A 13868-nucleotide genomic window follows, 5' to 3' on the forward strand; every position below is an offset into this window, starting at 1 on the left:
TTTTCTTTTAGGCCCTCTCATAAATTAAAACATTAAATTTAAGTCTTTTTAGCCTTTTAATTAAATGGAATAGTTGTCTTTTTGGCCCTATGAAAAGTTAATAATTTAATCTAAGCTTTTTTAACACAATTTTTTTAGCATTGGCCCTTCCAAAATTTTATAATTTTATCTCGCCCTCCTCCCCTTAATGAAATTTCTAGCTTCATCCCTACTTGTTTAATTCAAACTACTAATATTTGACACGGATAACCCGTGAAGATAAATGAACTTTTACTTTAATTTTAATATTGAATATTTTAATTCAAACTCAAAATTAAGCTTAGACCTCATAATCAAACATAAATTAAATTAATTTATTACGAAATTGATGAATTTAATCTTATACCATATTTAGTATTTAATTTTAATTAATATACTAAACAAAAATTAATCTCAAAATAAACTTCATATAGAAATCCAAAGTCCAAGGACAAACACATTAAAGGCAATACTATTGTAGACATAGCAGCATGCCAACAACAACACAACCATTTGCTTTTGCGAAGCTATTTTTTTGCAGTCGATTTGGGAAGATTTTGAACAGCAAAATAGGCTAGCAAATTCTTCTTCAATAGATTATCAGCAAATCTCACTTGAAAACCAAATTTCTCAGCGTAATTAAGTGTGGCGCCCCACTTTTTCAAGGTATCCCAATCCAAAATCCCCAACCGAGAAATCTTTCATCTCTTTGATAGCAGCGCAGACCAGAACTTGAATGGCGATATGAAAAACATCAGTAGTTTTTCCACGATCTTTTTCGATTTGAATTGCAATAGATTCGAGGTACTCTGGAATTTCCCCCCAAACAGTGTTCTTCAATGCCTGTTCCAAGCCTGGGAAATCTTTGCATTCCACTTTGTCGTTGCCATTGTCATAAAGTTGGTTCTCCAAATCACGGAATTTAGATTGTACTCCTTCACGAGTTAGATCATCGGTTGCAGTAACTTTTGCCTTCCATTGGAGGTGGTGCTCCAACGGCTCGAGTTTTTTTTTATATTTGCATATAATTAAATTACATTATTTCCTTTAATATATTATTAACTTTAAGCTTAATTATTAAACCGATCTCGAACTCGAGTATCAAGTTCTAAATTTAGAAATCGAGCTTGAACCTGATAGTATTTGAATTCAGCTTAGCTTGATTACACTACATAAAACTCAATTGAAATTTAATGATTTAATGTGTGGTTATGTATCTTAAAGACATAAAAGAAGCATGAAATCTCAAATTCATTATTCAACAAAGAGAAGGGGAAGCTAATAGTGATGATAGTGGTGTGTTTCATTAAGTCTTATCACCTTTGCATAACTAAGTTGCCTTGCTTTTTCTAAGAGATATTACCACTAGACAGGGACCATTTTGAAATAAAAACCAGATTTTGAGGCTCAGACAAAAATTTTTTCCAAATAAACAAATGAATATGAATAGAAGTCGGTTCCTTCAAACTTGCAGATTTATTAAAATAAATTGAATATGAATTAGTAAGTTGGATTAAGAGACTTACATTATTTATCCCTCTTTTGGTTGGATCATCGTAAATTTCCACTACTTCTGGCACGGATGACTTGATAAACTCTTCTTCATTTTTTGTTAATGATTCTAGTCGGTCCCGGAGCTCCCTCGGTTCCCTTATTCCTTTTCTTTCTTGTCTCAATAAGTCATCGGAAACAAAGTTCAGATTTCTTTTCTTGCTTCCATTCGACATAGACTGATGCTCTAACTCTGCCACGCCATAACCCATCTTCTTGTTCGGATCTGAGAAATTTAACTCGGATTTCCCAATTCAGAACAACAGAAAAATTATAAAGAAGGATATGATAGCGAATTAGTAGATTTAGGAGTACTTACAGGTTTCATGTATCTATATCGGTGAAGAGAAGACACAGAGAAGGCCGCCGCCGCGGAAGAGTAAAGCAGGAAAAACAAAGGAATTCGTTGGTTAGAGAAAGCTTGCAAGTTGGGTCTATGTGATTAACAAAAAGAAGAAAAAAAAGTTCATCTACGTGATTCATTGCTTCCACTCTTCATTTCATGTATGGTTTAAAACAAATCAATATTTTTTTCATGTCAACTTTATCTTTATTTCGAGATTTTGAATAGAATTTAATGATCTTAATTTGACAAAGACTTACCTTTTCCGTTGTCTTCATCCTAGTCGGACTACCTGCTACCAAAGTTGTGCTCTTTGCAGCCATTAAAGCGATTTTAACGAGGAGGTGATCGAAAAAGTTTAACATGTCGAACACCCTTTCAGGGGAAGTTAACCTGTTCTTAATGACCTGAATTTGAGAGCTCATTTTGGAAAGGTAAACGTAATTGTTTTCCCTTGACCAGGGAAAGAGAAGCCTTCTCAAAACATCGAAAGATAACTCATCGGGCAAGTCATCGGTATCGTAAAGTGCATCTTTCAGCTTTTCAAGCCAAGCTGTGAAATTGCTGGTCCCAGATCGCTCTTCGGCGTCAGGAAGCATAACTATGACTGCAGAGACGGTGATTCTGAGGTCGTTGAGGTCATCTTTGACAAGCAGCAACATTTCAGAGAGAATATGGGAGATTTCGCCCAAGATGAACCCAGCTTCTTCCGCCATTGATGGTTCAAACTAAAATCAAGGCAAAAATTGCTTGTTTATTGCAAGAGAACGAAAGTGAAATGGTGGATCGAAGCATATGAAAATTCTGGGTTAAATAGAACACTTGACAATACAATATGAAAAAAATAATGTTTATGGATGAGAAATGTTGGCAGTCTTTATATCTTCACGAGCGCATTCGACATAACTTTCTCGCTATGGGCGCGAGCGTATTCAACTGCAACGTAAATTTCTCGCGATCAGAGCGGGCATATTCAACTTCAACATAACTTTTTTCGCAATGGGCGCGAGCATATTCAACTTCAACGTAACTTTCTCGCGATGGGCGCGAGCATATTCAACTTCAATGTAACTTTCTCGCGATGGGCGCGAGCGAGCATACTCTAACAGTATTAATTTTTTACCCATTACGGTCGAAATAAACTAAAATACTCGTCCTAAAAGAATTGTAGTTTTTAGCTTTACCAAAAAAAAAAAAGCCATTTTAAAAAATGGAGTGGTCCAACAACTTGTCCTTTTTGTCTACTTCAAAAGCTATATAAACCATTATCTCCACTAAATACCGACATTGAGATTTTTTAAAAATACAATCAAGACTCTATTACCTAAACGGACTTGCGCATAGGCTTTCGTTGAAGCATATAGTGCCAAGTTTGACAGCTAACTTTCCCCTAGTCTTATCGTGTCAATTTTACATAGAGAAAATTAAAATCACGAGCTTTTGGTGTTGGAAGTTGGACTTATTTATAATCCCATCTTATTGAATTGCTTTGTTTCTTCAGTTTTACTCTTGCACACCTGACCCTGCTCTCCCTTCTTTTCACTGCGATTTTACTCGTGCCAAAATGAGCATAGCTAACATTTCATCCCCTGAAGATAGCTATGGAAGACATGGAAACTTGTTACCACCTGTGAGACAGACACCAACAATCAATCAAAACGTTCAACAGGGAGATATTTCATTTGGGAACTACATGAACCAGAATGGAGACATGAACTTTCATCAGGGAGAGATCGAGAACTGCTGTATACCAAGATCCTTGATGCTGAGTGCAGGCATAGGTGAGAACTCCTTGATGCTGAGTGCAGGCATAGGTGAGAACTCCTTAATGCTGAGTGCAGGCATAGGTGAGAACTACTTGATGCCGACTGCAGGCATAGGTGTGAACTCCTTGATGCCGATGTCGAGTGCTGGCATAGGTGAGAACTCCTTGATGCCGATGCCGAGTGCAGGCATAGGTGAAAACTCCTTGATGCCAAATGCAAGCATGAACTCTCAAGAGGAAGAGTTCTCAGGTGATTTGGGTTTTCAGCCCTCAACTAGCTTTGAGAACCCTAATCCTCCTATGGTATGTTCTGCATAATTATTTGTTTAATTTAATGAAAATGTGTCATGTTACTATTTAACGATGATGCATGAAATTTATATAGGAACCGTACATCAAAAATTACTTACTCTTCGTGCATATTTCCGGTTAAATTTTTTCTTGCTGCTGTTAATTGCTATTATATTATTGTTTTGTTATGCAAAATTTTTCGTGCCAAATCAATTGAATTCACCACCTACAATTGACACTTTGTTACAAGCAACATTTGCAACAACAAATTCTCAGGAAATGACTCATGATTTCACTATGTTGAGTCTTGAATCACAACTTTTCGTTGCAATGATTACTTTAATATAAATTTCTCATATTCGTGCCAAGATGAGGATGTCATACCCTGAATATATCCATAAAGTGAGTGGAGACTCATCACAACATGAGAGAGTGACACCGACAAACGATCAGAACTTTCAAGATGGAGAGAATGAACAGTTGCTCAATCATAATCAGATAAACTATTCGATGCTGTGTATAGGCCAGAAAAGACGCTTTAAAGAGCTTGACACAGAGGAACAGTGCAACTCCGAACAATCACCAATGCGGAAAAATAAAAAATTTACCAGGGAAGAGCTTGTCAAAACGAAAACTGGGCATGAAATAAGGTTACTATACAGGCATCGGGTTGACAGACAGATAGCACAGTTAAATTCTTCTAATTGAATTTAATAATTATTGTTATTTATTATATATATTGAAGGTAAAAATGATTGGATTCTGCATTATTGGTTATGCTTACTTTAAGTTACTTCATTATTGAAGTATTTATGAAAAAATATTTTACGAAAGTATTTTAAAAAATTTTGATAGTGATTATCACTCGTGTTAAAAATTAGTTTTAGACATGATGTTGTAAAGCTTCCTAGATTGGGTTAAAATCCTATTTAAAAATTACAGGTTGATTTGAAAAATTGTTTGTTTACCCAAATTTTTTTAGTTTGAAGTAATGATTTGAGTTGAGTATGATTTTTTAACTTTAATGATAAACAAAGAAACTAAAATCTGGGAATGGTATTTACCCAAACTTCAATTTTTTTATTTCAATAATCCAAAAAAGTCCTTATATCGACAATGTAAATATGTTTGTTTCTTTTGACACCTATTTTGTATGTATATTGTGGGAAACGAAGGACAAGGAGACAGATATGAAATCAGTACTCGTCAAGCCATGGCCAGTGCAACCGGATATCCAGAGCATTCAGCAAGAGTTCCAAGAAATAGCTAATGCCAATTTGGAACCAGAAGCGGATTTGCTCGAAGTAGCATCCAAGTTTGATAAATTACAGCAGCAACGTAAAGAGGTATGATAAATTTTGACAAATTTAATTACTCAATCTAAGTCTCCAATCTAACTTTTTAATTTGGTTTTTCAGCCCTCAACAACAGCTGGGAAACGTGGTCTATCGGTATGCATAATTTTTTTTTAATTTGACGATGATATGTTGTGTTATTATTTATTGATTATACATAAAATTTATGTATCAAAGGCAAAAATAATTTTATGGACCCTTTCCACCACATTAACCATAGTCTAATTTTTAATTATTTAATGACATTTCAGTAATTTTTTTATATTATTCACACATAATTTTGGTAATTTTTTAACCTTGAACTCAAACCTAGAACTCTAAACCCTGAACCTTGAACTCATGGTTTGGAGTTCGGGATTTAAGGTCCGAGTACAATGTTCATGTTTGAGATTTGAGGTTTGAGAATTATATTTTAATGACATGAAAAAAATTATTGAGATGTCATTAAATAATTAGAAATGAACATTGAATAATGTGGTGGGAATGGTCAATAAAATAATTTCTCGTATAAAAAGTGCATCAGATATTATTTTGTTATAATAAATCTCTGTTCTCGTGCACTGAATTTATTTTTAAACATTGCAAAGTCATTTTTTAACTATATTACTTAAATAGGGAAGTGAATATCAAATATAAAAATTTATATCTAACATATACGTGTTAAATCTTTTCAAGAATTTGGATGGCCATATTGGATAAGTCACATTATAATCATAATTTCTTTTTCATTTTAGTTGTTTCTTTAGACTTATCGATAGGACATTGCATATGGTTTAATGTATCTTTATCTTCTTTTAAGTTTTCCTTTCTTTTTCTTTATTTTAATGTGATATGACGTTATTTTTGAACTCGCCCATTCTTACATCTGTCTAATTAAATTTCAGGATTTCATCGTGAATAATTTAGATTTACATTTCCAGACTGGCTTTGTGGAGGCATTAAAGAAAAAGGTATGGTTTATATATAATGCATTCGACATTAGCTGACCTAAGTAGTATTTGAGAACAACCAACCAAAACAATTTAGGTTTCAGAAAACCTTGTTCTATTTATAAGGCTATTACTTGATCATCAACAAACCTTTTTCATTAAGATTTTTACTTAATAATAATACCAATTTCATTAATCAACATAATCATCTTGCAATATCCGTCATCTATGATTATTTGTTGAATACGTGTTCGTAATGACATCGCATTAAATCTCAACTAATCATAGACATACCAATCTCATAATTTATGGTTTACTATGTTTATTGTTTCAGTTTTCTGCAAGGTCCCCATCTCTACTCTCTGCTTTTAGTGATTTGAAACACATTGTTTATGACAAAGGCAACAACAAAGTGCGGAAAGAAAGTTTCCCAGGCTTACAAGAAGAGTTGCAGAAAATCGGTTGGGAGGAAGTTCCAAGCTCCTTTCAATCTATTGCGAACCGAATCGAAAAGGATCGTGGAATAGTTACCGAGTTTACCTATAAACCTACTCAAATTCTGGTTTGTGCTGCAATACAAGAAATGGAAAATTTTCCAGTTGAGAAATTGGACATTGATACGTTGAAAAAGTGGGGGGCTACACTTTATAAGGCCAAGGAACTTGGTTTTCAGGTGGGATTTGCTGCTGATTTGTTAAAGAAGAATTTTTTTGCCTACTTAGCTTACACACAAGTTTTTGGATGAGACTAAAAAAAGGAGGTCTGCATTTGCAGCAAAACTCACAAAACTTATTTGGTATTTGGGTTTCTATATTTTCTCTATTTCAACTATATGGTTTTGGATGTCTTGCATGGATTTGGTATTTTGCAATAATTTATACTATGATTTTTGAGACATTGATATATTTCATCAGTATATGCTAATCTATGTATGAAATTGTGTTGGTTATTTTACCTAGTTTATTATGTTAAAATCGTATGTTTATACACATTTTCATTGGTTAATAATATATCTAACCTGCAACATGTAAATCAATTTATCATTTATAAGTTTCATTTATTAGCTAAACACAATTCCAGTCTCTCTTAACATGAAATTCTAACTTAGCCAAATAAGATTTCAATTTATCAATAATTCCAGTAACTTTATCATGAGATCAATTAACGTTGTGGCACCTAGTGCCTAGTGGTAAACCGCAGAAAAAGGGTTGCGCCCAGTGCTATTCGGATGAACCGACGGTAATGAATGTGAGCTCATCTCTGGTTGGATAAACCAACAATATTTTGCACCCAGTGCTAGTAGGGTATACCGACGATAATAATTGTGAGCCTAGCTCTAGTTGGATGAACCAACGGTGATTGCACCTAGCGCTAGTCAGATAAACAAATTGTGTGCCCAGCACAAGTCAAACAAGTTGACAAAGATTGCGCCCAACGCTAGTCGAATGTATCGACAATTGTATGACTATTTTCTTATTAATTCCATCATATGCATACATTTTATATCAAAAGCTAATTTAGCATTAATCAATTTAAATAATAATTAAAAGAAAAATTAAGTTCAAGTCCACGAACTTACCTTAACAAAACAGTCGTAATAGTGAGGCCGCTAGCTACTCCATTACCTTCGTTTTTCCACGATTCACATCTGATTGATTTGTTCCTTAACCAAAGTTCATAATTTCATTATCAAACACTAAAATCCTAAATTTAATAAAATCATAGTTTGCTAAATTTATTTATAGCATTTAACTAATTTCTAGTCATTGCTAACCAATCTCATATCACAAAATAATCTACATATATTTAATGAACTTAGTAAATAAGTCCCAAATTTTCCAGCATTGAATAGTACACTAAAACAGTCCCTATACTTCATCAAATTAACAATTTAAGCTATGTTATTTCAAATTTATAACCTTTTAGCCCTAAGAATTATTATCAATAATACCACCACTCATTATGACCAATTTAATCTACAAAATTTATACTCAAATCTTCATATAAAAAACATTTAGTATTCAACAAAATAACCTCAAACCTTCACATTTCTCATCCATGGAGACTTCCATAATTTCTATTTACTCTTAACATTTCCATATGGTTAAACTAACCCATAATATTTTATCATAAAAAACATAGATTTCATGCTAAATAATCAACTTTTACTTACAATTTTACTCATGTATTCAACCCCCATAGCTGAACATTTCTTTCCCCCTTTCTCTTCTTCTATTTTCTGCAGCAAGGAGAAGAGAAAATTTTTCACTCCCACACTCAATCTTCTTTTCACCTACTATATCTTTTATCTCTTCTATTTACTATTCTTTTCTTTGACTTTATTTCTTTTATATTATAATAGGTTTATATAATACTAATAAAAAAATTGAAACCATCCACCATATTATATATATAATATGGTTTATTTTCCTAGTAAATCCCTCTAACTAGTTCTTCATTAAAATTTTTAATAGCAATTCCTACTTTTATCTCTTTTAATAGAATTCATCTAATTAACATGTAATTTACTTTTAGAGTAACTTTCAAAAATATAATAATAATATTTTTGAGTCTAATACGTTAAGGCGGGGTCCCGGAAGTATAATTCCCAACATCCCTTACTTATGGGGCGTTACATGAAAGATGTCCAAAATATTGTTTTCAAATTATTAAGGGGCCCAAGGCTGAAAAATATCCAAAATAGTGTTATCGGTTTAGATGTATTAAGGCAATCTATGCATAGGCAGTGAGATCGGATTCAAACATGGATATACCAATCAGGTAAGAATTAAAAAAAGACTATTAAAGGCATTAAATTAAAAATTATATAAAATAAAAGTTTTAAAGTATTTATGAAGTTATAAAGTTTTTCATATTTATGAAATTATTAAAAAGTAAGGATAAATTTCACTAATACTCACCCAACTATTAATAAATTTATTTTTGGTCACTCAACTATGAAAAGTTACAAAATGATCTCTCAACTATTAGTAAATTTATTTTTTGGTCACTTAACTATGAAAAGTTATCAAATGGACACCCAACTATTCAATTTCTTCTTTTTTGGTTACCAATTGGCTAACATAAAAATGAAAATATCCAAAAATCCAAGATAGTTTTTTTGGCAAAAAAAATCCAAAATAGTTGGCAGGGGCGAAGCCAAGGGGCTGGCACGGGCCCCGGCCACCCTAAAATGTAAATTTACTCTTTTAGCCCTTAAAATTTTTTAAAAATTTTAAATTAGTAAAGGTAATATTACACTTTGACCCCTTAAAATTTTAAAATTTTGATTTAATCCTTTACAAATTATAAAGAAATAAACTATAAAAAATTAAAATTTTATCCGAGCCCCCTAAAAATTTGTTTTGGCTTCGCCCTTGATAGTTGGGTGACTGAAAAATGGACAAATTTGTCATTGTACATTAGAGGAAAGAGTAAATTGAATCTTCTATTAAAAGTTTCATTCGTTTCTATTGTTAAAAATTATTTCATGTATGTCAACAAGAGGTACACGTGGGACGTCACGTGTCACTGTTTGATTATTCTGTCAGTCATGCCAGCTTTTAATAATAGAAATGGATAAATTTTTTAACATAAAGACCAATTTATTAATTTTTTTAACATAAAAGACCATTTTACTCTTTAACCTAATGTATATGGACTAATTTACCCATTTTTTGAGTAGGGACAAAATGCACTCTAACAAGTGTTGGTACAAGCTATCAATCCCCGCGCATGAGCAAGAAAAGAAAAATTTTGATATACCAAAATAGCCAATGATTTCCGCTAGAAATATTGGTACCGCATTAGAAATTTTGGTATTAGGTTAAAAAATTTGGATATTTGTAATAAAAAAATTGATATACCAAAATATTTAACAATATCCTTTGATGTAGACCTAAAATTATCTTTTTAGAAGAGTTCTTAAAATATCTCTTTTAAAAAGATAAATTATTTAGACGTCCGATCTAATCTAGAAAAACAAAATCAATAAAGACTTTTTTTGAATTTAAATCCCCACTTCCCATGATTTTGCAAAGATCAAAATTTCCATATCATTGCATATTTCATCAAACTATTTTTTTAATAATTTCATTATAGATTCTGATCATATTTACTTTTTCACGAGCTTTTTTTTTTCTTTTCTGAATTACAAGAGGAGGGTAAAGCTCTAATAACAACGCAACAACACGATTCGAACCCAAAACACCTAAAACGGTAAATATTGTAACTATCAAACCAACACATGGTCAATCACCGTCTTTAACACATGGTCAATCACCGTCTTTAGTCATTAGTAATGAAAAAATCTAAAAGAACAAATATAGAAAACAATAAATTGTGAGAATGACGCCCGTTGACCCGTTTGTGTCCACCTGGATTTTTTTTGTTGGAATGGTTCTCCATTGTTTGTCAAACGTGTGATTTGGTCCTTAATTTAGTTTTAATTAATATAATTTGATTCTGATTTAATTTTAATTTAGTCTATTTTACTTATTCGAATATTTTGTGTGTACTTGGTGAAAAGAGGAAAGCCTTTGATTTTATTCTCAATTGTCTCGACCAAATCAAATCGCATGAGTGGCCTATATGATCTGATGTCCGAGACATTATGAAAAAGTACCAAAAAATCATGAGTGAGCACAAGGATGACAAATTAAAAGAAGATAAGACGAAGCCGAGATTACTCGAATTAATAGAGAAGCTTACGAAACTAGAGCAACAAATATCAAAAGAGGTACATCAGTGTTTGAAACTCAAAGAAAATGCTAAGTTTGATTTCAAGATCTTAAATTTTTTGTTTTTTCAGGTCCCCTTGGCTAGATGGGAAAATTTTCTTTTAGGCCCTCTCATAAATTAAAACATTAAATTTAAGTCTTTTTAGCATTTTATTAAATGGAATAGTTGTCTTTTTGAACGAAATTTCTATCTTCGTCTCTGCTTGTTTACATCTTGGTCATTTATTTATGGTTCAATTAAATAAATTTCAAGAATTCATCATGGAGACTCTAGTAAAGAAGGTATGATACATACATACAAACAATATTGGTAGGTAGAGGTGTTCATAGGCCAGGCTTAAGTATGATATTAACATATTTTATTTTTACCCAAGCTTGGCCTGAGCTTCAATATGAGCTTAAAATTTTGTCCAAGTCTACCAATATTTTAAACAAGCTTAATTTTTTTACCCAAACTCTCCTAAATTCTGAGTAGGTAACCTGACCCATGAAGTTAATGAACTGTAACAATTTCTCCAAATAGCAATTGATAACTTGAATTTTGAAAATAGTATAAATTCTAAATGTAATTATTTTCCAAATCTAAAGAAATTATTGGATGGTTGTTTAGTAATGGTATTGAGATTTCATGTTTTTTTTTTAGGATGAAGAATTAGTATTACAACTAAACTTATTGATTTGAAGAATCAAGTTTATGACCAAAACAACACTGCTCTGGGGAAATTCCGGACTACCTCGAACCTATTGCAATATGTATCGAAAATGTTCGAAGAGAAAAAAGTTACTGAGGTATTAAAAATTAAAACTCAAATTCTGGTTTGCAAAATTAAGTTACCGGTACGTAAATTTACTAATAGACGTAAAAGATAAGCATCGATAACAGTTGTTTGATACTGAGTTTGTTGAGATGGAAAGTGTCTAGGCAGGTGCAGAGCCGACACCGACCCCCCTAAAATAAAAAATTTAACTTTTAGCATTTTTATAAAAAACTTTAAGTTTAAAATTTGAGGTTTGTTTAGAATAAAATTAAATATATAAGAATTAAGGATAAAATTAGAATATATTTTTTTATGATTTAAAATTTATATTTATCAGACAATCTAATTATATCTAAAATTTAACTTTTTAAGTAAAATATCAAACAGATTTTATAATTTAAATCTAATACTTATTTTTTCTAACACTTATTTTATCAATTTATCGAACAGCATTTAAATTCTTAAAAATAAAAATATAATATTTAAATTTTAAATTTACGAAAAATATAAAAATATGTATACTATATTTGAAAAGAAATTCATTATCAAAAAGCATAGAAACAGCCGTTAGCGGGGAACGTGGACACCGCAAATGGCGAGGAAAGTTCATCATTTGTATTTTAGTCAGCATGATTCCGGATTTCACGTGTCGGGATACAAACGTGCAGCCAAAAGATTTGATTTTGAAGACAGGATATCAGAAAGAGGATAATACAATAAATTGGATTGCAAATAGGGACAGGACTAGAGACAAAAAAAAATAAGGGTAAATTACATTAATGTCATTCAACTATTAGTAAATTTAATTTTTGGTCACATACCTATAAAAAGTTATAAAATAATCACCTAACTATTTAATTTTTTTCTTTTTTGGTCACCGATTGGGTAACGTGAAAATAAAAATACCCAAAAATCCAAGGTAGTTGGGTGACTAAAAATAGACAAATTAGTCATTATACGTTAGATTAAAAAGTAAATTAATTCTTCTATTAAAAATTTTATTTATTTCTACTGTTAAAAATTAGTTCATGTACGTCAACATGAGCTACACATGGTACGTCACGAGTCACTGTTTGGTTATTTTGTCAACCATGCCAATTTTTAACGGTAGAAATGGATAAAATTTTCCAACAAAAATGATCAGTTTAAAAATTCAGGTCTAGTTGTGACTATCGTTGAAATTATTCTATTAAATTCTTTGGCATGAAATTTTAAAATTAAAAAAATCACTTAATAATGTCATGTAACATAAAAATAACTTTAAAAATACTTAATAGGAATTTTTTTTAAAACACCCATTCAAGTTGTCATGATTAATTTTTTTTTGTTGTAATAATGTTTTTAGGAAAAATTTTAATTGAAATAATTAACAATAAGGTAAAAGTATCACAAATGCCTTTGTAATAGGAATTAGATTGTCTTTTGCCCCATCTACTAAAAAAATGACAAATTAGTCCACATAAGTTAAACCGAAGAGTAAATTGATTTTTCTATTAAAATTTTCATTTATTTCTACTATTAAAAGTTGATCTCTGTATGTCAATAAGAGGTACATGTGGCATGCCACAAGTTATTATTTGATTATTTTGTCAACTATGTCAATTTTTAACAGTAATAATGGATGAAATTTTTAATAGAAATTACTAGTTTACTAATGGAGAATCTTGGGACTAAATTTAGGGTGGCATGGTAAAACTTTAAAAAAAATTCAGGAGTTTAATGAGAATGTTTTTAAAAAATTAGGGGGTCTAATTTAATTTTTTTTTAAAAAGCATGTGAGATTAATGAGAATTTCCCAAAAAAAAATAAATTAAGAGAGCTTAATTAATTTTTTTAAAAATAAGTATAATGAGAATTTTCAAAAAATTTGGGGTGATAATTAAAATTTTCTAGAAACTTAAAGGGAGAAATAAAATTTTCCAATATTTTTTGGGGATCTAATTAAAATTTTCTAAAAATTTTAAGGGAGAAATGATTTTTTTCCCAAAATTTTGGAGGGAACGACCTTAGCTTCCTTAAGCTACCATTATAATGTGTCTCTGCAATTTATTCTTTGATCTAATAAGTATGGATTAATGTACTCTTTTTTTTGTAATAGTAGGAGAAAATGTATACTCAC

The 13868-nt window shown here is 31.2% G+C and overlaps 1 protein-coding gene across 1 annotated transcript; it reads right to left on the reverse strand.

Annotated features, from left to right (window-relative positions):
* Positions 1–432: 432 nt before the first annotated feature.
* Positions 433–3805, reverse strand: LOC107936766 (uncharacterized). The gene is made up of 4 exons (XM_041080304.1): positions 3664–3805; positions 2173–3540; positions 1889–1901; positions 433–1795 (listed from the first exon to the last, which is right to left on the reverse strand). Exons 2-4 carry the CDS (start codon positions 2626–2628, stop codon positions 1368–1370), a joined length of 897 nt encoding a protein of 298 aa, XP_040936238.1. The 5' UTR covers positions 2629–3540; positions 3664–3805; the 3' UTR covers positions 433–1367.
* Positions 3806–13868: the final 10063 nt, after the last annotated feature.

The sequence above is a fragment of the Gossypium hirsutum genome, chromosome A11 (genome assembly GCF_007990345.1).
Source record: "Gossypium hirsutum isolate 1008001.06 chromosome A11, Gossypium_hirsutum_v2.1, whole genome shotgun sequence".
Lineage (NCBI taxonomy): Eukaryota > Viridiplantae > Streptophyta > Magnoliopsida > Malvales > Malvaceae > Gossypium > Gossypium hirsutum.